Source organism: Nesoenas mayeri (assembly GCF_963082525.1).
Source record: "Nesoenas mayeri genome assembly, chromosome: 1".
NCBI lineage: Eukaryota > Metazoa > Chordata > Aves > Columbiformes > Columbidae > Nesoenas > Nesoenas mayeri.
Genome location: NC_137541.1, coordinates 66,690,555 through 66,715,825, shown reverse-complemented (window position 1 = coordinate 66,715,825; position 25,271 = coordinate 66,690,555). Strand labels below are relative to the sequence as shown.

General features: G+C 41.4%; 1 protein-coding gene across 4 annotated transcripts in view; it reads left to right on the top strand.

Moving 5' to 3' along the window:
• DENND5B (DENN domain containing 5B) overlaps positions 1 to 25,271 on the top strand; it is a gene marked incomplete at both ends in the record, with an annotated part of 115,189 nt that overhangs the window by 33,208 nt on the left and 56,710 nt on the right. For 3 of the 4 annotated variants that reach the window (XM_080352452.1, XM_080352451.1, XM_080352450.1), the window contains 2 exons: positions 15,178 to 15,243; positions 21,196 to 21,305. In XM_080352452.1, coding sequence (XP_080208578.1) covers positions 15,178 to 15,243; positions 21,196 to 21,305 — 176 coding nt within the window. The remainder of the gene's footprint in view (positions 1 to 15,177; positions 15,244 to 21,195; positions 21,306 to 25,271) is intronic. The other variant, XM_080352453.1, reaches the window with a different exon arrangement.

Here is a 25,271-nt window from a genome sequence, read left to right as displayed (position 1 = left end):
TAAATCCGTTTTGTAAAGAGCCTGAGTAATACCAGCCTTGCTGACAAGCAGTTCATGTGCAAGCATTGCCTCTGTGCATGTGCTGCCTCTGGGAAGGTGATGGATTCTGTAATTCATGTCAAGAGTTCTGTGCATCATTCTGCAAACAGAGGTGATGCTTAAGATCAAATCGATAGATCACTCCTGAGCAGGAAACCTTCCAAACAGGATACCCTCTGCATTTTAAAAACAAGCATCATAGCTAATACTGGTATACAGGTACTTATTGACAGCATGCTGATTAAGGGCATCTTATTTTAGAAACCTTTGTAGATTTGTAGATACTCTTTTGAGCATCTCTGAGGTTGGTGAGTGTCTTTTATATGTGAGGAGTCAGGCCATAGTAGCCCAACATGCTCCCCAAGGAGGGGAACACAGAAGTGTATGCTTAAGTGATGACAGGAGTATCCCTTCAGACTACACCAACAAACAGAAGACCTACCCTTAACCTCTTGCTATTCAGGCAGCTTCTGCAGCTATGCATAATGCAGTTTTAGCTGAACTATCTTATCAAAAAAGAATTTGTTTTATCATCAGATTGAATCTTTCTCATCTCTTCCCTCTTTTCCTATTTCCCTATCTCTAAACAAGGAGCAGCAATCATCTAAATGAGTCTTTACTTACACTGTGTGTCTCAATTTTGATGCATCTTAATTTTAGTTATTTTCTGTAACCTAAACAATATATTGCCAATCTTAATGGTTTTGCACCTGAAGATCATCTGTCCTTAAATATGTACCAGAATGAATTTAGAAAACAGGTTGGAGTTTGTCTTTGGCAGCAGCCTGTACATGTCTGTGTGCTCAATAAGCTTTATGTTGCTACCCAGTAAAAGCATTTTAAGATAAGTGGATAAATACAGATTGTTTCCAGTCGTTCAGCATAGGAGAAAATCAGGACTGTAGGAAGATGTAGTGAGCACAGAACCTTAAGGGCACAGCAGGGTGGGGGTGTTTATGAAGGCTGGAGGTTTCTTCCTTCATAGAGCTGGAGGAAAAGAGAGGGAAGGGGGAAAATATGCTCCAAGTGTGCACTGACTCTTTCTCTGGCGTTGAAAAAACCCGAGGACATTCTGTTTGTAATCTTTCCCCTCAAATCCTTTATTTTTAAAACTATAGCTCTTACCTGGGCGGGGGGGGGGGGCGCGGGGGGAAGAGGTGTAGAGTTTCACTTTACACAAAGCTTCTGCTTCCCCCGTGGCTTATTTGTAGCCCAAATGATGGGGCCTGACCAAGCCGCCTCTCGCACCTTCAGAGCCAGGTTGGCATCGCTGGCTTTTAGGATTTGCTCTGTCCTTCTGTCTCATGCTGGGCTAATTTAGCCTCATCTTGGTAAACAAGAAAAGGGTCCTTATTCAACAGATTTGAGCTGGAGTGACTGCAGCTGTCGTCTGGCCTGTGCGCAAACCAATTTTGTTCATTCTCTTGCCTGGCAGGAAGCCTGCACCAGAATTGTGTCGGGACTAATCAGCATTAAACCGATGTCGGGAGGGCTGCGGCGGGCTGCCCTGTAGCAAGGCAAGAGCAGCAAGGCTGTTCAGGAGGGATTAGTGTTAAGTCCTGCCCGGGTTGCAGCTGCGCAAGGAAAGGCACCGAAACTGTACAGAGTATTTTCCTTGGGCCTTGTTGTTATGAAAATCCCTAGCCAACTGCCAGAAAAAGTGGCTTAACAGTGAGAAATCAGCATGTATGTGTCCGTATATATAAAAGCAGGAGAAGGTGCAGTGTCCATGGAGCTGAAATATCCAGGAGATACAGGTGGTGCCTTTGAACACGCTGGGCTTTCTTCTCCTGGAAAGGCAAGGCAGGGAAGCATGAAAAAGTTCAGTGTGTGGTCTCCAGCCAAAGAATGATAGTGATGTTCCTGCTAGTCTTATTTTATACTGTAATAGATGCATTAGTACTAAACAACATGAAGGATGAGAGGTGGAAATATTTCTGAGAGGGGATCTGAGGATGATTCACAGCTCTCATGCTTCACAGTCACTGTTTTTCTGCCTGGTATTTACACTGCAGGTTCAAGAGTGCCTCCTGGTTTGCACTGAAAGTATTAAATTGGAGAGAGGCCAACATATGCTTTTTCACTCCAAAGATAATGAAATGTTGATGTCATACGTTGCTCTCCTCTCCCTGCAGCTACTGAATTGTCTTTGCAGTTTTTAATGTCAAAAATTATTTCTGTCTCAGTCCTGAGCAGCACAATTTAGCTTTGATGTTGATCCTGCTTTGAATGGGGGCTTGGACCTCCAGAGGTCCTTTCCAGCCTGGTTATTCTGATCCTCTGGTTTTCACAGGTGCATGTTTTGGATAATTCTCTGCCTAAAATTCTCCATCTTCCTCTCAGCTCTGCTAGGGGGTCTGTCTGTTTGTGTATCTGTTCAGCATTAGTCATCCCTTCCCTGAATGTAGCTGTAACATTCATTGTATAATTACATAAAATTGGTATGCTCCTGTATTATCCGCAATGGGCACAGCCATGCTCTTAAATGCCTTTTAGGCCCCCTAAGCCTCTAGGTAAATCTGCATCTGCCTAAATTTACACATCAAAACTCTTTTCTAGTGCACAGCTAAGCCCAAATGAACTTTTGAACTGAGTCGCTGCCACATGTTAAGCGTGTTGTCATTGTTGAGGAAGCTCATTTAGGGGGAGCAAGCAGACCTTATGGTCTAAGATGCCCCAATTAATTATAAGCTACACAACATAAGAAATCCTTTTTCTAAGGGAAAAATCATTAGCTACAAACCTGTCTGAGATGAGTGAACAGAGACCTAGGAACAGATCTGCTTTCTGAGCACTCTCATTGTTAGAAAAATACATCAGGTCTCTGTGAAGAAGGGACCAAAGTCTCCAGCCTTGCCCTGTGCTTACTCATATGTGAGAGATCAGCTGTGGAGACCTTGGCGAGACTGCGTTGGGCGTGAGGGTCTGATAAGGTGCAGCACTGTGTGACCAGAGCTCCTGTGAAACCTGAACGCCCTCTCTGCTGAGGTCTCCTCGGGTGGCATCTGACAATGTGGAGCATTTGGTGGATGTGAGGTTATTGATTAGGCAGAAGAGTATTGGCTACCAGCAGTGCTTTCTGAAACACTGCTTTCCTAAAGGTCTGTTTAGCCCGGAGAACAGAAGGCTGAGAGGGGATCTCCTCAATGCTTATAAATATCTCAAGAGTGAGTGTCAAGAGAATGTGACCAGACTCCTTTCAGGGGTGCCCAACGATAGGATGAGGGGCAACAGGCACAGACTGAAACACAGGAGGTTCCATCTGAATATGAGAAGAAACTTCTTTACCTTGAGTGTGCCAGAATGCTGAGCAGGCTGCCCAGAGAGGTTGTGGAATCTCCTTCTCTGGAGACATTCAAAACCTGCCTGGACACATTCCTGTGAGATCTGCTCTGGGTGAACCTGCTTTAGCAAGGGGGTTGGACTGGATGATCTCCAGAGGTCCCTTCCAACCCCAACCATTCTCTGATTGTGTACAGGGAAGTGAAATGTTTTTGGGGATGTGCTTAAGTGAGAGTAAAAAGTTAAAAACCAGCCAAACAAAATCAAACTAAAAAACCCCTTAATGTTTTGAAAACTTGTTTTCCAGCTAGGCAGTAACAGAAATAGATGGGCTTTCAAAGTAGCCTTCAATGCACAGGTTTGAATAGACATGGAAATGGTTGGTCCTCGCAGGTATGTGTGGAAATCAGTTATGAACCTCTATGACTCTACTATCTCTGATTTTTTTTATTTTAATTTTTTTTGCTGGGCCAGTCTTGGGTGAGAGAAACCTGGCTGGTGTGGAAGCTCTGCCCTCACTATAGGTGGGGAAGGCAGGGAAGCATTTGGTTCCTCATCACCCTCACCTCCTGCACTGCAGAGCAAACTGGACCTTGAAGTACAGAGCACATCTCCTCTCAGGTTTCTCCTTTGTCCTAGCCATCTTCTAGCAATATCCTAACCTGCCCTGTTTGTGCTAATTATATGTCTCATTCTTTCCATGACAAAAGCGATCAAAAATAGCTGCTTTAAAGCAGGAGCGGGGGGGGAGCAGGCAGAAACAGAAACTAGATTTGCTGTAACCCAAGCCCCCTTCTATCTTCTTTCCTTAAATACTCTTATTTTTTCATAAACAAATTATCACGTTTTCTGAGTCTCTGGTTCTTCAAAAGTGACTTTCCCAAATGCAGTGTAACACTTGGATTCTGGGGGCCTATTTTTCATGTTTAATCATCTGCAGTGTGCTCTGCTGACGGCCAGTGGCTTCAGGCTGTTACCTTGAAATTGCTACCTCTTACCATTTCTAATGCAAGAGGTTGTTTTGGTTTTTAATTTGAGGCATTTGACAAGTTTGAGCCCCCTTCCTGTGGGAGCACAGATGGCAGCTAAAGGGATGCTGGAACAATTTCATCCCTACCTTGGTGATGACAAACAGGGTTTCAGGAGAGAGCGGTGAGGCTGTCTCTGCAAATGTTTGAACAGATCCCATGTCCTTGACAGATGTGGAAGGGATTTGATGATACCTGTGAGGGCTAGTGCTGTGTTCTGAGGTGTTACCTGCTTGCCCATGCTCTCCTGCTCGATTGTTGTGTCCAGGGCTCCCCTGCTGTCCAGATCTCAGTTTCTTGATTTCTAATGCTCTTATGGAGCTTGCAAATGTAATGTTAAACCAAGCTCTTCCTAGTTTTCTGGGGGTATGGTTTTCTCTCTTCCCCTCTCCCCTGTACAAAACTGCAAATATAATGATTATTTACCAAAAGGTGATTTCTGCATTATCTGGTCACTTTTTTGAAATTGTGAGAAGATGTAAGAAGAAATAACAAGTAGCATTTTTAAGGCAGGAAAAGGTCTACCTTATAGGCCAGAGAGGCACCTTGGTGTTCTAGACAGAGTTGAGGCCGTAAAGAAAGTGCTGGATAAGGCAAGGCTGAAATCCTATTGAGCCTGTCTGCTTGATGTCCCAGCTGGAAACCCTCTTTTTTTGCAGTTCAGATTGCCCTGCAGCAACTCCCAAGCTTGTCCTGGAGGAGCAGAAGCAGCCAGAAGTGCCTTGTTGCCTCTTCTGCCTCAGGGCATCCTGTGAGAAGCACAGATCTGCTCTGCCTGTCAGGGAACTAATTATTCATCTTCCAGGAGAAGAGCTCTTCAGGAAAATTCGACCTGATGCAGCTCATTTCTCTATCTTAAGGACCCATGTGTGAGTTTCAAGTTTGGTATGTGTCTAGCTTGTATAGATGAGGGGTTTAAAGAAAGGGACAACTTGGGCTTCAAATGTCTGAAGGTGCATCAATTTCCAAGTTCATGATTTGACTTGGAAGTTTTGTTTTCTGAATAATGCTGGGGGGAAAAAAGCTGTGGTCAAAAGCTTTTCTTCTGCTTAAAATGATCTAATTTTATAATTAAAAAAAATCCAAAACAAAAACCAAACCTATGCACATTTATGCTTCTTGCTGTAGTGCACTGTTACTGTATTGCCTAACTTTCCCTGGACCCTTTGTGAGCTAGATGGAGTGGTGCTTAAAAGTTTATTCTGTAGATGTGCAGTTTGTTTTTCCAGTTTTTGAGATGTTGTGTTTTTTGTTGCATTTGGAATGTATTCCCTTGTTCCAGGTATCAGTGCCAGCGTATGGAGTCCTCCTTCCTCTTCCTTTCCTTCACTTACTGTTTCCCACCCTCCTATGGTTTTTCGCACAGATGTGATTAACTGGATGGAAAGATTAATCCAGCTGGGGGCTGAAAAGCAGCATGTTCCCCTTTGTTCTTCATCCTTCCATCCCTCCCCCAGGTATCCTTCAGCTGCCTCAGCTCACTGGTGCGGTTCCTCGCTGGAAACGCCTGAGCTGATGAACCAAAAGCTTGGGTGCAGGGCTGGGAATGAGAAGAGGTGAGAGGAGGAGCTGCTTGTGATGCCTGAAGTATCACTGCTGCTGGGTGTCTGCAGCTTTGGGGATCACCTGCCCGCTGGGCTGCTAGCCTGCAGCTCACCAAAGGCCATGTGGACAATGAGTAGCAATGACAAAGATACAACCTGGGAATTGTATTCGGGGCTGAGGTGATGCAGGCTTGATGTATGTATTGTTCTATTGTAGCCACCGAGGTTAAAGCTTTCTCAGAAGAGCACAATTTCCAAAATGTTAAGTAAAAGAAAGGTCAAGGGAAGGGAAAAGCTGACCTTCTGTCAGGACAGAACATGTATTAAGTGCTTTCACTTCTACACGTTGACACAAAGCTGTGATTAGACACATTTTCAAAGCAGAAACTAAAAAGGCTTAGGAAACATAAGTTATTTTAGACAATGTTGGTTGTATGGCTTCCTCAATATGCCCTGACAGTTCAGGGAGATGAAGCAATGCTGTCTTTTTGCCCACAAAAGTGCAAAACTCTGTCAGAGAGTCCACCTGGATGACTGTTGCAGAGTCATGTGAATCTGTGTGTTATCATTTGGGTAGGGCGACTGCACTTTGACCTGAACTAGAGAAGGAGCTGTACCCATACAGGGCTCAGGTTTTGCTGCCATTCAGTCAGCTGCTCGAGATCTACCCCTGCGGGCTGCTTCCAAATCCATCATCTCTTTAGATGTAGAAGCAGCAATGGACAGGTAGGAAGGTGATGCAGGCTAGTGCCATTGCAGGATCATTGCAAGGCACATCCTCCACCCTCACCACAAAGTGGAAAGTGTTGCTGACCTGAAAAACGGGGCTCAGCGCTGACCTGCAGCCTGGGCCAGCGTTGTTGGAAAGCACCGCTACAAGAAAGGGAGCAGGAAAGGTGAGAGAGATACCTAGAGAAACTCTCCAAAGAGTTAAGATCTCTGGGACAGGTGGCAAAAAAGATGTTTTCTTTGGGGAAGGATTAATCTTGGGAAAGGGTTAACCAAAAGCAGCTCTAGAACTGGTACTGCACTAGTTTAATAGCTGATTTAAAATACCCATTTCCTCAGGTTGTTTATAAAGTGATACTCTGATGCCACAAAATACAGATTCAGCTTGAAGTTTCATATTTCTGTATTAAAATAAGTCATATTCAGGCTGTCATATTGGTATAAACAGAGAATAAACCTTGCTGAATTCAAAGCCTGAGGTGGACTCCTACTTTAACAAACAGCCTTTTTCAGAGGCAGGAGGAATGTATTTTTGAAGCTTTGTTGTTGTGGCTTATAAATAAGCTTTGCTAGAAGTTTGAATGTTTTTTAATTCTTTCACAACCCTTGAATTTGCAGCTGTAGGATGTTTGAGAGTGCTCGGATCCCTTTAATCTGGTGAACATACATACTCTTTGATTTCAAAGGGGAATTCTGTTCCCCACGTGCGCTGCCTGTTCCTGTGATGACTCTGAGACCAGTCTCGTTGGACTGATTCTCTGTACACGTGTGAAGCCCTTGAAATATTCATTATATTCTGTGGTAATCTAATATTAGTGAATCACCTTACAGTCATTTATAAGAAGGTATTTTTTTTCAGCCTGACAATAAAGCTGCAGGCTTTATGTAAGCACATATCTAGTAATCCTTGTGCTCAGCTACCCTTTGCTTAGCTTATTGCTAAGTAAACTCACAACCATGTAACTGCTGAGATTTTCATCATTTGCTGTCACAAATATTTATAGTTTGGGTCTTTGCTCTTTTGTGTGCTTTCTGTGTATCTCCCCCCAAAAAAGTCCTTCCTTAATGTAAATATTTAATCCAACCTGTTAACCTTTGCATTGAAGAGGTATCCATCAGGGATGCTCTCAGTTGATTTGCATCTTGCAGAATAAATCACCAGCAACCTGTCAAGCCCTGAACATAAATGCAAATGCCTGCATCTCTTTAATCTGGCATGTGTGTATCCTGTCTGATATGAGATGGGAATTCTAATCCCGTGGGAGCAATGCAGGAACCCCTGATGCTACCGCAGTGCTGTGAGGAATGATGAGCCAGCTGGCGTCCAGGTTTGAGGGCCATCTTTATTGTTCCTTGGGCTATTTGGTGGAGCTGGGGAGAGCCCCGGGTGCAGGAGACAGGCTTTGAACCTGTAAGAGAATGTTCCTGTCAGTTCGCTCTCTTTGAGAGAGAGGGAGCATACACATGTGTGGTTGGCAATACATTACACATCTGCTTTTTCCTACACAGAATAATGATCTTTAGCTGGTAGCCTCATGCATGATAGGGAATATAAGTGGGGACTATTGAAACCCATCCTTATGCAGCATAAACAAGTCTCTCCTCTCTTGATTGGAGGAATAACAACTTCTTCCTCCATGAAAAATTATAAGTTCTTGTTTTCTGTAACAGAATGCTCTGATTTAGCTGACCCACATTGTCACACCATCATTTTCAGAGTTGTGCTGTTATGCCCATGTACGTTGTTAGTCCTGTTTCCTTTTACATGTGCTTCCCTGTATTTATTAGATCTCCCAGCCCTTAATAGACTCACAGAGACTGTAGGCTCTAATGCGTTTTCAGCTGTGGTGTGGTCTGTGCCTAATCCAGCCTTGATCAGCTCAGTGTGAAATACTCCGTTTCTAACATGCACTCAAACAGTTACTGAGGCCTCCAAAGCAGCATGGTGTGGGTTGCTTCATTATGTGAAGCATTCTGTTTAGCTCCACAAAATTGCCCTTTATGCAAAAGGAAAAGTGTAAAATATCATAACAACTCCTGTTGGTTTTGCATGAGATGTGTGCAGTGGCCACGAGGGCTCTTGTGGCTATTTGGGGTGGCTCTAAATGGTTTGCTTTTGAATTAACCTCTCTGTAGTCAGTGACAACTCGTGCTTACTTAAAAATGAGAGCAGCAATTATATGCCTTCTAACCCATGTATACTTAGTGTGCCAATCAACCTGGGATCCAGGCACTAGAAGATTAGTGGATTAGTGGTAAAGAGGAAACATTTGCTTAAATGACATGTAATTTTAGGGTTATTTAGACCTCTGTTCTCTGCTATTTCCATCTCTACTAGCAGGACACTAAAACAGCAGGCAAAATAGCACCTGGGGTGAAAGTGGACTTCAATTTCTTGCTTAGTTTTTTGTGCATCTCTGCAGCTTCTCTTTCAAAGTCCCACCAGCTCTTTTCAACCCTGTTTCAGGGCAGGAAACATACCTCTGTCACCTTTTGTGGCTCTCTACCTTCTTGTTACCTTTAGGGTCTAAAAACACTCCAAAAATAATTACTGTTTTGACTTGAGTTTCTACTGCTCTACAGAGGGATTTTTACTGGAGTGGCAGTGGAAATCTGAGGGGAGAGGAAGTAAGACACTGGTTTTCATTGCTGAACTTTGGCAAAGGCGATACTGTTAAGATACAGAACCCTCTGTGTTGATTCCTTTTGCCTGTTTTGTAGGACTTTACCCATGTTCTTTAAGAGATCTTGTTGATGACAGCAGAAGATGTATCCCAGGGTTTAAATCTGTGTTGTTGGGAGAGCAGGAAACCCCAAAATACACTGGAGACCAAATTTGATAGAAACCTTGAAATGGTATTTTTTGGGTGCACGAAGGTTAGGGATGCACCTATGGAATCACCTCCAGACATCTATGGGAACAAGTAAGACAAGAGAAGAAAGGGTCCGAGCTGCAGGGGCATTTGCAAGCTGAACCCAGAGACTATTATTTTTCTGGCTTTCTCAATGGAGATCCACCTTTACAAAGATGCTTTGACACCTAAGGCTCCCCAAGGCATTAGGGGAAGCCAAAGGATTTATTTTCTGGGCTCCCCTTTATAGGGATCTGAAGCAAATCTAGAGGCATGGTAGAAACACTGCTGCGCTTTCAGTTTCTCATCTGGAGTCTGGTTTGGATCTAGAAATTAGTATTGGTCCACACTTTTGGATTTTGAATCCTGACACTTTACTGTGGCATGGTGATTTGGTCCTGCTTTCAGCATTCTGTATTTTCAGTAGACTTGGAAACTGGCCACAAAACAGTCAGGGGTGATAAATCATAAATCTGTTTATTTATGCTTTTTCTGATATGTATAGAGCTCTGCTGCAATGAAAAAAAACTAAAGCTGTATCTAACTAGTCATGGTTTACTTGAGCATAGAGAATATTTTTCATGTGGCTTAGATCTGAAATTACTGTGCACTGATAGCTTCTTAATGATCCCTTGTGTAAACTTGCTGGCAGAAGCCTCATCTTCAAACATTTTCTAAATGCAGGTGGTGTTGACCAAGACATGTAGGTTCTTGCAGAGATGTTTGTGGCAGAAGAAGTATTTTAACTGAGTAGTTCCAAGAACTGATCTTTCTTTCAATATGATGATATTTTTGCCTTTTAACCATGTTCTAACATTTTTAGTTGACAAAACTGCATTGTTGTTTTTTCAAAAGGTAATAAAAATGACCATCCAACACGTTGTATAAATGTCTTGCTCCTTCGATGGTAGGTTTGCCAACAGTAGAAGCATTTGCAGCAATAGGGTGATCTCTAGTTACTGTGGTACACCTGGCTTAAAGCATCTGAGAGCGATCTCCAAACTGAAATGGTTTCTTGAGTAGCTCTTAAGTGGATGTATCAGCTCTAAGGTCCAGTGTGGCTGTGCAGGCCGTGAATCTTCCTCTGCCCATGTTTTCGTTCCTATTCACCACTGTCCTCCATCCGGGAGCTCTGGTAACTTCAAGCCTTGCCTGCGGGTGCTTGTGACTTTTGAGTATGTGGAAACCTTTTGTCTTTTAGAAAAGGATTCAGTTGTTGAAAACTGGTGCAAGACCAGCTCTTGGAGACTGTCATAGGGACAATTAATTGTTGGCGGCAGCTTAAACAGCAGTTTCTCAAAGACTCTTGAACAAAATCAGTTTGTGCTACACAAAGGAGTGTTTCTACTTCATGCTGATGAAAGAGCTTTCCTGAACACAAGAAGAAAAGTTCTTTCTTTGCCGGACTTCCTTCACGTCAAAACTGCGTATAACTAAGTTTTCATAAAACTCAGCAACTGCAGCTTTGACAGGCAAGCATTGCCTTGCTGTAACCCATTGCTTCTAAAGGGTGTGGGGAAAAAAAGTAACTCTCTACAGTGAGGAGCTAATTCTGGGTCCACAGTCTCTAAATTCACCTCTTGCCTCACTAATAAAACCAATTTTCTAGACCTTGAACATGTGGACTGGCTTTTCAGTGAGCGTGAAGAGGCTGTTTCTTCCCAGCATGTTTTAAGTTGCTTACTTTAGTGCTGCTGTTGGGTCATGGATTCAGTTATTTGAAGAGAAAAGTCTTCAGAAATTGGAAACAGCTTCCTTCTGGAAGGTGCTGATACATATAGAAGATGGGGTTTCACTGGCTGGGTTCTGCATGGGTGATTAAAAAAAATCAACCATGAGTCCTTTGGATCCTCTCTGTGGCTCAGCACATCAAGGGACAGTTCTTGGGGACCTCCGAAAGCAAGAGTTTCCTTTAAAGCAGAAAAGTCTATTGCCCAGCATAACAGTGTTAAGTCCAGGGAACTGAGGCCTCAGGCTTGTGTGAGACGGGCAAACAGAAAGTCCCCAAAAAGCAAAATCCCAAAACCATACATAGCTGACTCATCGAGCTGCTGGACAGGCATCTTTGTGCTCTGTTTATGTCAAAGTTGATTACTGCTGAAAATGTTCCAGGCCAAATTAAGCTTCTTTCTTGTACTGATTTGCAAACGGAGCTTAATTATGGTGGCAGAAGTTGTTGTTGGTGAGTTTATTTGCACTCTGCTGTTGTGTAAATGCAGCTCGGGTGAAACTGCTTCTAACTTCAAATAACAAAACACCTGAAACTTGCCATCCTGATGATCCAAGGGAGGCTAATTTTGGTGCATTGTCTTATGGACATTGCAGAGTGGTTTAAAAAGAAAAAACTATCTTAATCCAGCCCAATTTAAAATATAACTGAATGCACTGTAATTATAAATACAAAAAATAAAAATAAAGCTACTTGTTCTTGTATTAAAAAGGCCTCAAAGCAAAATTTATCGGGGAAAAAAAAAAAATCCTCCTTTTTTCCTGCATTCTTGCACACAAACCTAAACAGTAATGGCACAGCGATTTTTAGGATGACAAGTTCTGGTTATATTTTGGGGTGGGGAGGGGGGTAGGGGGATGGTGTGTTTGTTTGTTTTTGTGTGTGTTTGTTTTCATCTCCAGAAAGACCAAGTGTAATAAAGCAGATTTTGAAGCAAGACTCTTGTGCTACCTCTGTCCCAGGGGAGCAGGGGATGAAACCTACTTTAAGATTCACTTGAATCAAAAATGATATTTGTGAGAGTGTGTTTCCAAAACCAGTCTGAGAATGCGACATGTTTTAACACAGAAATCAGGTATATTTGAACTTGATCCTGGCCTTGTAAATTAATAGAAAGCATGAGTGTGAAAGGACTCCTGTGCAAAAGGTGTGACTGGAAGCCTCCTGTTGTGTTCAGTGCTCAGAGGGAGGCGAACGTGTGAAATGAGGAGTGGGAGACATGTGTTGTGCTGAGCAGGAAGCCATCTGAACTTCATGGAGGACGTGATGGCATCTAAAATGCCATAAATTCCTTGGCAGTTCAGCCCAAGCCTGCAGTCAGGTGCCTGTTGCTCCAAAGCCATGGACCCCCTTGCTTGATGGGCTTTGGCATCCTGCTGTGTTCAAGGACCTGAGCTGGTGTCTTGCTCTTCCTTGAACGTTTTTCACTCTGCCATCATTAATGCACTTCTGGGAACTGAGAGATGGATTTCAAACCTTTCAGTTTCATATGGCTGTGTGTGTTGTTTGTTTGCTGTGTAAGTAACCAAAAGGCTGCCAGGCAATTTAAGAATAATGATGTGCGAAACTTAAATTTAAACAAACTTTTAATTATAGCTTGAATTGTTTTCTGTATTAGTAAAAATGCTTCTTCATTCCATATTATGTATTCAAAAAGAACAGCAGATTTGAATACAAAAATGCAATTAAAAAAATATATATATGTACATTTGCTGTATATAAACAGGGTAAACCAGGGATCTCTGGGGCACACTTTCTGTATACCGCCAACACTGGATTGGGAGCCTGTGCTTGGAAAGGCAGGGTGACAGCAGGAACAGAATGAGTGAATTCCACACACCATGATTTTTACACAAAATAAAGGCCCAAGGTGTAAATAATCCGCTATACTTATAAGTACAGGTCCAGCTTTATACCCACTCCACTCTTTTCTCCTAATACATTCCAGCACTTGGGGACAGACTGCAAGGTAACTGTGTAGGAGCACCATGCCTGGGGTGCCTGTTTGTTAAACTCCCCCTCATCCAAACCACCATAATTTAAACCACGGCCTTTTGGATTTGGCAAGATTATGATGCAACTTTATGGAAAGGGGATGGTGTAATTCATAGTTGTTTGCTAGTGTAGTGGGATGCCTGTGGTCAGTTGGCAGCTGGGACTTGGGGCTATTTTAAGAAGCTGACAGCGTTGATGCTGTATAATGTTACTTTGTAGGCAGATAGTTAAGTGTTTTAATCAAGGTCAGAAGAAAGGGATAATAGTGAATTAAACTCTGTAGTTTTTTTATCTTTATTTAGACTTGTGCAATAACTCAGGTGAACAAATCTCCTTTTCTAAACACATTTTTGAAATACTGAGAATTTTCTGAGTGAAATTAATTTGTGGCAATAGTCATATTCAGTTACACTTTGTGTGCATAAAGAATTAGGCTGTACAACAGTGTTCATAGCTCTGTATTTATATTGTCTCAGTGATGCTGTTTTATTTGACTTGTCGTACAGGAGTTTTTGCATAACTTCTGTGACTGTTTAGCTATGTGACTGATGATGATAAATGGTCAAAATACTAAAATGGGCAGCAAAACCAGAACCTGTCCCAATGCATCTGGCTATGCATCCCATTACAAATTGTCGTCTTTTCACAGTTCCTATTACAGAGGTTGTGGCTAAGTCTGTGGAAGCTCAGTGCCAAATTCCCTTTGCATGATAATGTTGTAAAGGACTTTTAGGGATAGCAGTGAGGACAGTCTGACAGAGATGCTTGTAAAGACACAGTGGATACAGGTCATTAGCAAGGGGAGTCTACAGCTTTGGCAATTGTTTTGTTTCCTTTACTGTAAATGTTTATACAACTTTTTAGTTCAAACAGTTCAAAGGTAGAATGAAATAACTTAAAACATCTGGAGTGGCAAAACATCATCCTGCAGATTTGAATGTGACTTATCTTTAGGTGCCTCCTAAAGAAATGAGAAAAATTATCCTCAAATACAAATTCACATCTAGAAGTCCTTATTGAAAGAACTCCTGTGCTGAGGGTTGTCTTCCAGAAAATACAGCTTTGGCAGAATTATCTGGGTCCTCTGAACTGATGCCTGGATTAACAGCTCAAGTAGGAGGTCATGGTGGAAATACTCTGAAATTACACCTAGAAACTGAATGACCACAGAGGTCAATGGCATTGCAGCTTAAATAGACACTCTAGGTTTATAAAAATAGATTTAACTTGAGGAGGATTGCATAACGCCTTTGCATAGCGTATGAATGGGACTGTTTTTGATGAAGGAATGCCATGGCACCTGTGGTTTTCTGCAGGAGTTGAGCAAATCCTTTGGAAGAACCCTCAGGTAGACACGCTAGCCCGAAATTTTCCAATACAAGTGTCTATTGGGGTAGCTGTTACTGGAAAATATTAAAATTGTTCATCAAAGTTACAAACATAGATTACGTATTCAAGTCTTTGTCTAAAACCACCCTATTATGAGAGAAAAATGATGAACGAAACTATTGGGTAACTTTAGCAAGCAAGCATTGAAGGTGTAACAAGGTGGCTAACAGTATTATGCTAAAGAAAACCTCTTGGGTTTGGTTCAATACCAGTTAAAGAACTGCTGTTTTTCCCCCTGAGTTTCACAAGCTCTGGAATGGCTCAATATATGAACAGAACTGTGTTTCATAATAGGGAAGCTGTATCAGCAGCATGCTGTTTGAAGTGCCGAGAATTTAATCTTGTTACTAATTTTGACAAGTACTTCTACTGTGTCTGTCAGTGCATTCAACACCTTTATAGCAATACAGTCGCAGAGGGTTTTATTTATCACATGGATTTACCCTTTGGCAGTAGTGGGGGGAGGAGAGGTTGCACAGGGGTGTGTTTAATGTCTGCTTCATGTTTTTCCCTTCCCCCGTACATTCATATATCTTTTAATTTTGTTCATACTTGCTTTCTTTTTTATCTCTGTTTGTTATGTTGTGTAGTCTTGTACAAATGGCTAGAAGCAGATCTCCATGGCAAGAGCTCAGATACTGCAGACAAAACCTCAGGTAAAGAGGCATTGAGGACAAAAGCAATCACCAGGCTCTCTTTCTCTCTCTTATTTTCTGACTTCTAACTCCCTTTGAATCAAATTAAGGGGCAGAGTTTAAAAAGGAAACCAAAAATCCTCAACTTTTTCATTCTTTTACCTGATTTGAATCAATATCTGATAAATTTTAGTCTTTCTTCTTGAAGCTCTCTTGGCAGATGTGCTTCCCCTCTCCAAAGAAATGCCACCGGGGGTGTCAGGTATATTGATGGATATACAAATTGCTAGATCTTAGTGTGCTTAGTAAATAGTGAGCAATATCTTGCATGAGGCTGCTTTAGAGAATACTCTCCAAGAAATCTGACTGGGCTTAACTATGTAGACTTGTGTACAAAGGGCACTGGAAGGTCCAGCTCCACCAGTTTCTGCTACTGAGACCCAAAGGTTCCTGACACCTCAAGGAAGCATGTTTTGCAGTCTAGATTTATAAAGGACCACATAGACACACCAAAAAACCCAAACCAAAACAAACAAAAAACCCCACAATAAAACAACAACAACAAAACCCCAAAAGCAACAAAACAGAAACCAAAACAAACAAACAAACAAAACTCCAAACAAAGCAACAAAAAAAACCCCACAAACCCCAAACCAGATCATGTAGACCAGGGGTGCCAAACTGATTTTCACTGGGGGCCACATCAGCCTCGTGGTTGCTTTCAAAGGGCCAAGTGTAATTTTAGGACTGTATGAATGTAACTACTCCTACAGTTATACAGTCTTAAAAATTGCATTTGGCCCTTTGAAGGCCACTGTGAGGCTTATGTGGCACCCAGTGTAGATGTATTGATGAGATATGCAACCCACTAGGGCTTCCTGTTTAAATACGATCCATTAATCCTTTTACATGTGGACACACAAGAGGTGGGTTAGACCCTTCTCACCCCTCCTGCCTCCTGAAAAAGCCACCACCATCTTACAGACAACTCAGATTTTAAAACTTGGGAATGAAAGCTGTTTTGTCTGCCTTGTCCCAGGCCTCCCTTTCATATAATTTCTCTCCTCCACTGTAAGACTGAGAATATGTGGTCAGGAATGGTGCCTTTGAGTTAACATCCTTGAACTCTGACTGGCCTACCACTGCTCTCCCATGGTGAGACGCAGAAGAAAAGCAGCAGAGCACAGTTTCTGCCCTACTTAAACTATCCATCTCTTGAGCCTGACAATTAACAGCTTAATTGCTCCCCAGCCACGCACTATTTTTCCTGTCCCCACGTTATTTTCTCACTCACACATTGTACATCACTTGCTTCTTGTGCAGGGTCATCCAGTTACCCAACGCTTACCCAAGTTCTGCCTTCAGGAAAAGAACATAGCTGGATGTGCCCAACACTTTTAATTAGAAATAACTATCAAAGAGGTTGTCACGGTGAGGTGCAGTACTGTGTGTTAGTCGTGCTGCCAGTACGCTCCTCTAAAGGAATAGAAGATATTTTTGTTTCTGTGGTGACAGGCATTCCTGTGTACGTTCCAGAGCTTGGAAGGAGCGACAGATAGCTCGCATTCCCTGAACCAGAGGATGTGGGTGGAGGATGCCTCTGCCTATTTGGTACATGTTTTTGTATGCCTCTGTGGCTGTGATAATTAATTAAAACATATCTGCTTAGATGTTAAAATCGCTACATTTTTAAATAGTCACTCATATGAAAGCCATCAGGACTGGTAATGTCACAACTGTAGCTGCATTTCCCTAGTAATTTTATCCTTCATCCAAAATGCAGAAGATGCTAGTTTTCTAATTTTGAGAAATCTTTTGATTCTAAAATGAAATCAGGATTTCTTTTCTTGATAGAGAACCCATCATTTCACTGTTTGCTTTTAGTCTGAAACTAAAGATTCCTTTAAAATTTAGTGCCTTTAAGGGAAAGTGCAAGTTGTTTAAAAGTACCATTACATAGGATGTTGTGTCTAGTTGAAATGGAACTTGAATCTGACACATTTTACACAATTTTGAAAAATACTTGAATGGTTAAAAAAAAAAATCCTGAAAGCAAAAGGAGTCCATTCAAAACCAATTTTTTAGTTTGCCTCTGACAGGCAGCTTACCCTATGAGATGTGCTGTTTCCATGAATGGATACCACACATCAAGTACAATGTTTCTGTCTGTATTCTTAGTACTGTTATCCAGCCATTAATATTTTAGAGTATGGATTCAATTTGCATTTGATATTTGCCTCATTATTAATGTGCCTTGCTAATCCTGTTTTGGAAGCTACCAAGCAAGCACTTAAATAAGCACACACTAGGTTTAATGAAAATTTACTGTTTGCCTAGAATAACAGCTAAATAAACTTCATTTGTCACATGTGACTCCACAGTTCAGAGCTATCAAGGCTGAGATCTGATAGTATCAGGTATCCTTTGGTCCAAATCCCTTCTCTCATGTTTGCCAAGAAGGTTTTGCTCCTTGTGGTTCTCTTCCAGCTGCTTGTCAGTGTGGAGCTGGGTGTCATGTTCCACATCGCTCATCTCATTTTGGTGAGAGTCAGGGTGTTTTCCTGCTGGATTGGCCAAATGATGACACTTCACCCTGACATGCGAGCTGCTTTCTGTTGTATCCTTGTACTGTTTCCTTCCCAAATTATGTGGCTCTAAAAGCTTACCATGTCTGTCTTCTGGGGGCATCTTTGTTTGAAGGATGTAATGTTGTCTTTTTGAGTTAATGACCAGCTGATTCACTCCAGTGTGGTTTCTTGGCTCTTCTCTTTTGTCTTGTGATCACTGATTGAGAAAATTATATTTTGTGTGTGTGCACTTTACCTTTAATTTATGATTTATTTTTTTTAAAACCACCATAGTAGTAAAATACAAACCCTGCAGAGACTCTGCAAAGGTAAGTTATTTGCGCCATTTATTTTCCTGGACAAAATGAATCCATGTTGTCAGCCTACTAGAACCTCATTACTGCTTATTTTGGAAAGCTGGGTTTCTTAAAGCAACGTTTGTGTTTCATAAAGAAAACTTTTTAGACATCTCTGACATCCAAGTGACTGTACAAGTATTTGCAGCAACATACGAATTATTGGTCATTTCCAAAAGGTGACTGAAACCCTAATTTTTCATGATTGCTATGGTTTATTGGTAAATATACCTTGTTCATCTCCACTGTTTCCAGATGCTGCTACAGTATTACCTGTCAAGATGGGGAGGTAACTAGAACAGCAGAAAATCAAGGATTTTCCCGCTCACATATCCCTGGTGATATAATTTTTGGTCTAAGATGGAAATAAGTACAGCTCTTTCTAGTGGAGTTAGCAACCGAGCCATCAAACTAGGATAAGATATTTTCCTGTGGAGAAGCTTTCCAGGATTAATTTCCAAATCCCTTTGAGTAGTCTGATGTGCTTCAAGTGTTTATTCTGTAAAACTTCAGGAACCAATGGATGACGTTATATCTTTAATGCCTCTGCAAAGAACTTCGGGGCCAAAAGAAGAATTTGTTCTACTGCCATATTCTGTAATAGTGATGGTCTCTGTTTTGTATACCTCAGTCTGAGCTTTACAACTGAGATGGGGAGGATCTTTGTAGAGCTTGTGCTCTGGACTGCCATAGCAGCTACTGGCAAGTCGGGTTCAGTTTGGCACATGTGATGAGCTAATTAGCTAAACCCTGACATGTCTTTTAATTTGATCCAGTTTAGCTGTTACCTTCAGTTTTCTTTATTTCTGTGATGCATACACTTTTGCTGGATTTCTGGTTTGCCTCGAGCAATTCCAGAAACATGCTGGATTCCCTGCCAGAGCTCCTCATATCTCAACATTTACATTTATTCTTGCCCCAGGAAATATGGCTGCAGCATTGCATCGTCTTGGACCTTTTCTCCTGTCAAATACAAAATGTTCTTGTAGAAGCTTATTTGCTTCCCCCCCCCCCCCCCCCCCCCGCCCCGATAATCCACCAAAATCAATGAGACATAATATTGAAAACATAACACTGAAATGTGTCTAAATAATGTGTTAAAAATGAACAATTGTAAAAAAAATTACCTGTATCCTTAAAAATCTGAAGTCTCTTGGGAAGGAAAATATTTTTTTGAAGCTGTTCTCCAAATACATTTGCAAGCAAGCACTGTCAGAAGAGTGGATGAGCTCTTCTCCACCTGGCTCCCAGCTCGGCTTGGTGGCTCTTACGATGGGGCAAAGCGCAGTCCCAGCACACCTCCCTTGCACCTCCCGAGGAATTTCCACTTGCCTACACTCATCCTTGCGGAGGGGAGCTCCGGCAGAAGCCTCCGCTTCCCCTTCCTGACCAAGTGGGTGGCTGGTGTTGGTGTAAGAAATGCCTGACCGCCTTCCCTTCCTCCACCTGCCTCTGTTGTGCAGATGATGCTGCGGTGGCCCCAGTGCTGCAGCCCCCGAGAGACCCGGCAGCTCCTGCCCTCAGCATTGATGATGTGTTAAGGGTTCATACAGCAAATGGTTTTCAACCCTCCTAAAACTTTGCCTGGATAACTTTTACCTTGTGAATTGCAACTCCTTTTTTCTCTTGTGTTCCTCCTAATTAACTCCACAGCCGAAGTTCTGCCAGACAAAGGCTGAGAAGCTTTGCCTTCAGGTATCAATTTGTACAGAAATTTCCTTGGATTAATTCACTCTGAGCCAAATTATGGTGTAGGCTGTGCTTCTCATGGAGCAAAGGGCACGTCCCAAATGGCTATGGCCTCAGAAACCTTCATGTAACTGCTGAACTGTGTATTTTGCAGCATCACTCAAAGGCTGCTTAGCTGTGCGAAGGTTGGGTTGTCACATCTAACTCAGCAAGCGTAAATTATACTCCCACAGTCCATGTTGTTTTCAGAGATGGGTTAGTGAGGTTAGTAACTTGTTGTTTAACTTTTCTGCAGGAACAGCGATTGCCTTTAGAGCTTGCCAAGTGATTGAGTAGTTTCTTCATCCAAAATAACCTCTCATTAAAAACATTAATGACATATTCATTGTCTTTAAGTATAAAGTGTAAAAAGAAAATAAATCCAATTCTGTTTTTATAACACATTTTTTAAAAGTATCTGTTTAACACTAAGTCCCAAAAGGTGACTTTGCATGGCCAGTAAGGTTTGGTGAAATATTTAACATTGTAAACTTCAGGCTTCCATCCCCCTCTCTCCTTTGAGGTGAGAAAGGAACTGGACAAGAAAGACCCACTTATAGTCTAAACCAAGAAGTCCGAAATTAGTAACCTGGTATCTGAGAAAAGTGTAGTAAATGGTAGTATAACAAATAGTTTAAGAACTTCTTATTTTAGTTACTGTGTTGTATACTGTAGACTGTCCAACAATGGAAACTCTATTAGCAATATTACTGTGAAATACACTGTTTGTATGCTGATACCTGGATGCATTTCTTCTTGAAATCTAATTTGTCTTCCTCTTTGCACTTGCTGAATTCTTTGTGTGGAAAAAGTCTGTCCTGGAAATCTGATGTAGGAAAAAGGATATGTTTAATCTTCACACAGGACTTGTGATATAAAAAATATCCTTGAATGATTTATAATAGCTGAAAGGTGCTCATACTTTTTATTGATTATAAGACAGTTTCTAACAAACTTCAGGGAAAGTGCTATTTCAGCATTTGAGTAAAGCCATTTCTAGATATTTATGCTATAAGGGAAGATGGAGAATTCAGCTGATTGCAGGGCCTTTTTCCATAAAACTCCAGCATTAATTTTTCTCGTAATGATACATTTTCATGTGGTAAATACTGACCTGGAAGCTGTGTTGCAACAGTAATAAGATTTTGTGGGAAAGAGGGCAAGATCAGACTGAATGTGCGTATTTTATGTTTCTCTTTCGTAAGTAATACATCTGTTGGGAATGTAAATGCCCTTCAGATTTCATGAAAGTAAGCTGCCCAGGCAAGCTCTCTCTGAAGTATCACTGCTGTGATAAGTCATTATTTCTTCATTTGTTGCAGGAGAGAATTTTGACCAGAGTCCCTTAAGAAGAACCTTCAAGTCCAAAGTTTTGGCCCATTACCCTCAGAACATTGAGTGGAACCCCTTTGACCAGGATGCCGTCAACATGGTAGGTAGAGAAATTCTCTCCTCAAGCTGTTTTCTGACAACTTCAGCTCTCCAGTGGTTCCTGAGTTGTTTACAACCAGCCCATGTAATGTGATGAAGAAGGTGCTTCTGCTGGGACTGGGTGCATCCACAAGGCATGCTGGTTGAAAAGCTTTGGAGGAAGAGGTATTGTGAAAATACAGAATACTTTCAGGCATAACAATAGCAAAATGCTGGATTTTCTTTGTTAGTTCTAGTTAAGTCTACTGTGTGATTAAACAAGTCTAACCACAAGCTTGATGTCTGGCTGAGAAGAGGTGTAGTCACCCAGGACATGTATCCGCAGGTGGAAAGGAGGTAAACCAAACAATTTTTAAGATACACAAAAATTTCACATGGACATTAGTTAAAAAAAAACCCCACTTTGATGCTGCATATAGCAAGGGAGAGAAGAATCTTTACTGAGAACTGGAACTTGGCTAAAGCGTGGCTTGGTTTAGGTGGTCACTTTAAACGGTGCCTCTGCACCAATGTATCTTCTGTACATCTCTTTCCTCTCAGCTGAATTTGGTGTGGGCTTGCCTGCATGGAGAAGGGGAGGGAGGAGGGAACAGCTGTGGGTAGTGACAGCTAAAACACTGCTAATCCACTGGAAATTTTCCCAAAGAGTCGATATTCAAAGGATGTTCCCAAAATCACCAAAGCACTTGTTAAGAACATATCCTGAAAAAGACAACAGATGACTAGTATTTGAGCTTCGCAGTACAGAAAAAGCTGTTTGTTTTATAACTTAAACAGCTGTTGTAGTAATATTAAAGTAATATTACCGATTCCAGCTGTTCTCAAAACTGTTGGGTTTAACTCAGAATTGGAGAATTAGGAACTCCTAATTTTCCATGATGTGCTTCACATTTGAGGAGTGTAGGACTACATGCTAGCTACTTCCTACCTGCACCAAGGTTAGCTCTGGTTTGAAGTCAGGAGAATCTCCTGGCCCTCACTCTGATGGAGAAACAGGGAACTGCAATAAAATGGCTTTTGTAAATGCAGTCTGAATTATGTTCAGTTCACATTTGAAACTTCTCTGCAGTTGTGAAGGTGTAGGGATCTTCTAAGTTCATCTCAATTTCCACTGAATTTTATTTTTTTTAGCATAATGCCAAATATTTAAGGTGGAAACCTAGGAGATGGAAGTAGCAGTGACGCTGAGAACTGATACTCTGGGACTTGCACATGCACAGAAAGGCAGAGATGAGCCTGCTACCAATATCAGTCACTTTGCCCACTAACAGCTCAGCACTTCTGTCCTCTGCTTCCAAATGTGCATTGATGGAGATGCAGTATTTGGGCAGGTCTCCACATCACTTTGCATATACAGAAGAGATGAAGGACTCCAAATGGTGTTTCATCAGCACAGTTAAGATGGTAATAACCACCAAAGCTACTTTTGCCTTTTAGTTCTCCCTTTGAATTAGGGGTGTTTGGAGGAGAAGTGGTGGGGGATGTGCAGCAGGAATATGGCAGCAGAAGGCAATAGCTGGAATTGCTGCGTTATTTGTCTCTCAGGTTGTGGTTGAAAATATCTGGTATTCATGAAGTGTAATCATATTATCGGACAAAAATGGAATAACAAAACCAGCAAGAGACCTATTAAAATAGTTGAACTGAGCTGCATTCAGCTGAAATCAAATAGCTGAAGAACACAGCTTTCATTTGCAATGTATCTTGGAGAAAAAAAAAAAAAGAAAAAAAAAAAAGACATTTACAAACACCAGCAGTATTTAATGGTCTTTTAAATCATCTTTTGGAAAACTTCTTTATTGTTTTGATCTGAGACATCATTTAAAGTAATATCCGCCTCCACAGAATCCCTTGAAGCAATTATTGGCCTTTCTGATCTTGCTTTGCTGTATTAGTTCTGCCTATGTTTTGCTTTATGTGAGCTTCCAGAAGCAATTTTCCTCAGAGAAGAAAATGCATAAATCCTTGAAGGTTAGCTTGTGAGAACTCTGGCTTTGCTGGATGCCTAAAGAATTTCAATTGCCTTCTGAAACCATCTTGTTGCTTTAAAAATAACTCCCTGAATTCCCAAGAAATCTCTCTGCCTGTGAGTCTTGTTTTCTCTCCCTTTCGAAGTATATGGAGTTCCCTTTAATAGGGAAGTATTTCTTTTCCCCCCACTGCTTTTTGTTTATCCCTGCCTAATGTCACATGCTTTCTTCTGTGGCCACTCTGCAAGTAATGTGTTGTACCAAACTGAAGTTCTCAATAAAGAGGGAAGTGAAATTTTTAGGAAATAAACCTCCTATTTTAGCGCATTGAGGTATATAAATCTTTGTCTGTATTTCTGGAGTCCAAGGAAGAATCATCTGTTTAACATGTTATGTACCGAAATAAAAGAATTGAAGGTTCTGCAGTGTAATTTGAAGGAACAGGCTTTAATACAAACAAAAGCATCTTTCTCTCCACCGCATCACCCATAGTGCAATTGAGGTATGGAGCTTGCTGCCATGGCACGTTGTGAACATTAAAAATACACAGGGGCTTAGAAAGTGAAATAAGAGGATCCAATGGAGAAGAGCTGAACTGGTGCTAATGGGCAGTGGTCCAGAGGGGACCTTTGGTTCAGATATATCTGCACCTGGTGATGGCTGGGAGGAGGAAGGAGGGAGGGATTACACTGCGTAGTGTGTCCTGCCTCTGTGTTTAGGAAAAGGGTATCTCCTGCTGATCACTTGTAGAGGTGGGGGTACAGATTCCTTGATATCTTTGTCATTATGCAGTTTCCTTTTGTTTTTACAAACTGTGTTAATTGTAACCCTTGTGGCAGGTATGATTTAATTCCACATTTTTCTGCTGATGGATATGTTTAAACGTAAATAACGAAGTGCTCTGAAAACCAGAATCCTGTCCTTTCATCAGTAATCTTGGATAGTTTTCTGTGTTAATACAAAGACACAATACAGGTGACTGTATTAGCCAGCCTGCTTCACCAGCTGGCAAAGCTTTCAACCCCTGCACATCCCAAGCTGCTCTTCCCCAGCACTCTCCTGTGGCACATGTGACAAGCACGGATGAGATGGGAAGTGATTGATGTCCAAGGCACTAAGATGAAAGTTTTCATGCATTAACTGCAAATTTGAAGCTTTCTGTATTGCTGGAAAATGAGCACAGGCCCTTCCTTTTGATCTTAGCTTCTTAAGTGATTCTTGGTCATTCTTCCCTGCCTCTGTGTTTTCCCATCTTCTTTCTTTCCTTGCTTTTTCTCATGTCCTCCTGTAGGTCTAACAACAGTGGCAGTTCTCTGTGCCAGGGTCTTAAAATGTCAATATTCTGTATATGCTGGGCCGTGGCTGAAACTTAAGATGGGTGTCCTGTTGTGTGTGTGTATACTAAGTATATAAAAGACAAGAGAATGATAATTGAGACTTGGAGGAAATTCATTTAATATAGCCTTCTGAAATTATCTCAGCTGGTCTGAATTTCCTTGATGCTTGTCTGTTCCTGATTGCACCAGTAGATATCATTTGCTTTTTCTGTAGAGTGAAAAAAGTATAATCTTTGATTAAAACCTATGATTTTGGCCTGATTGGATTTGATAAGGCTCTAGCTGCCATTGAATGCCCATATTCTAGAAGTATTTTTTTATTAAGCAAGCCTGCAAAAAAATGAACTTAAGAGATAATTGTTGTGCAGAATAAATTTAAATAAAGCATGAGAAGGATTTTTTACTACTGCTTTATTGGAGAAGCCTTAACTATGGCACTGCTGTTAATGCCTCAATAAAAAAAAAAAAAATGTAAATCTTTTGAATGAAAATGAAGCTGCTGTTCAAAAATGATTTAAGCTGCAATTTCAGGGTTTATGTCAGCAAAGCTCATCAACTGAATTAAATTCTACCAGCTCCAAGCTACTTATTTTCCTATACATTACCTTTTAGAGGAATACGTAAGAGCTGTCCTAGATGACAACTTAGGGGCTTGCTAGC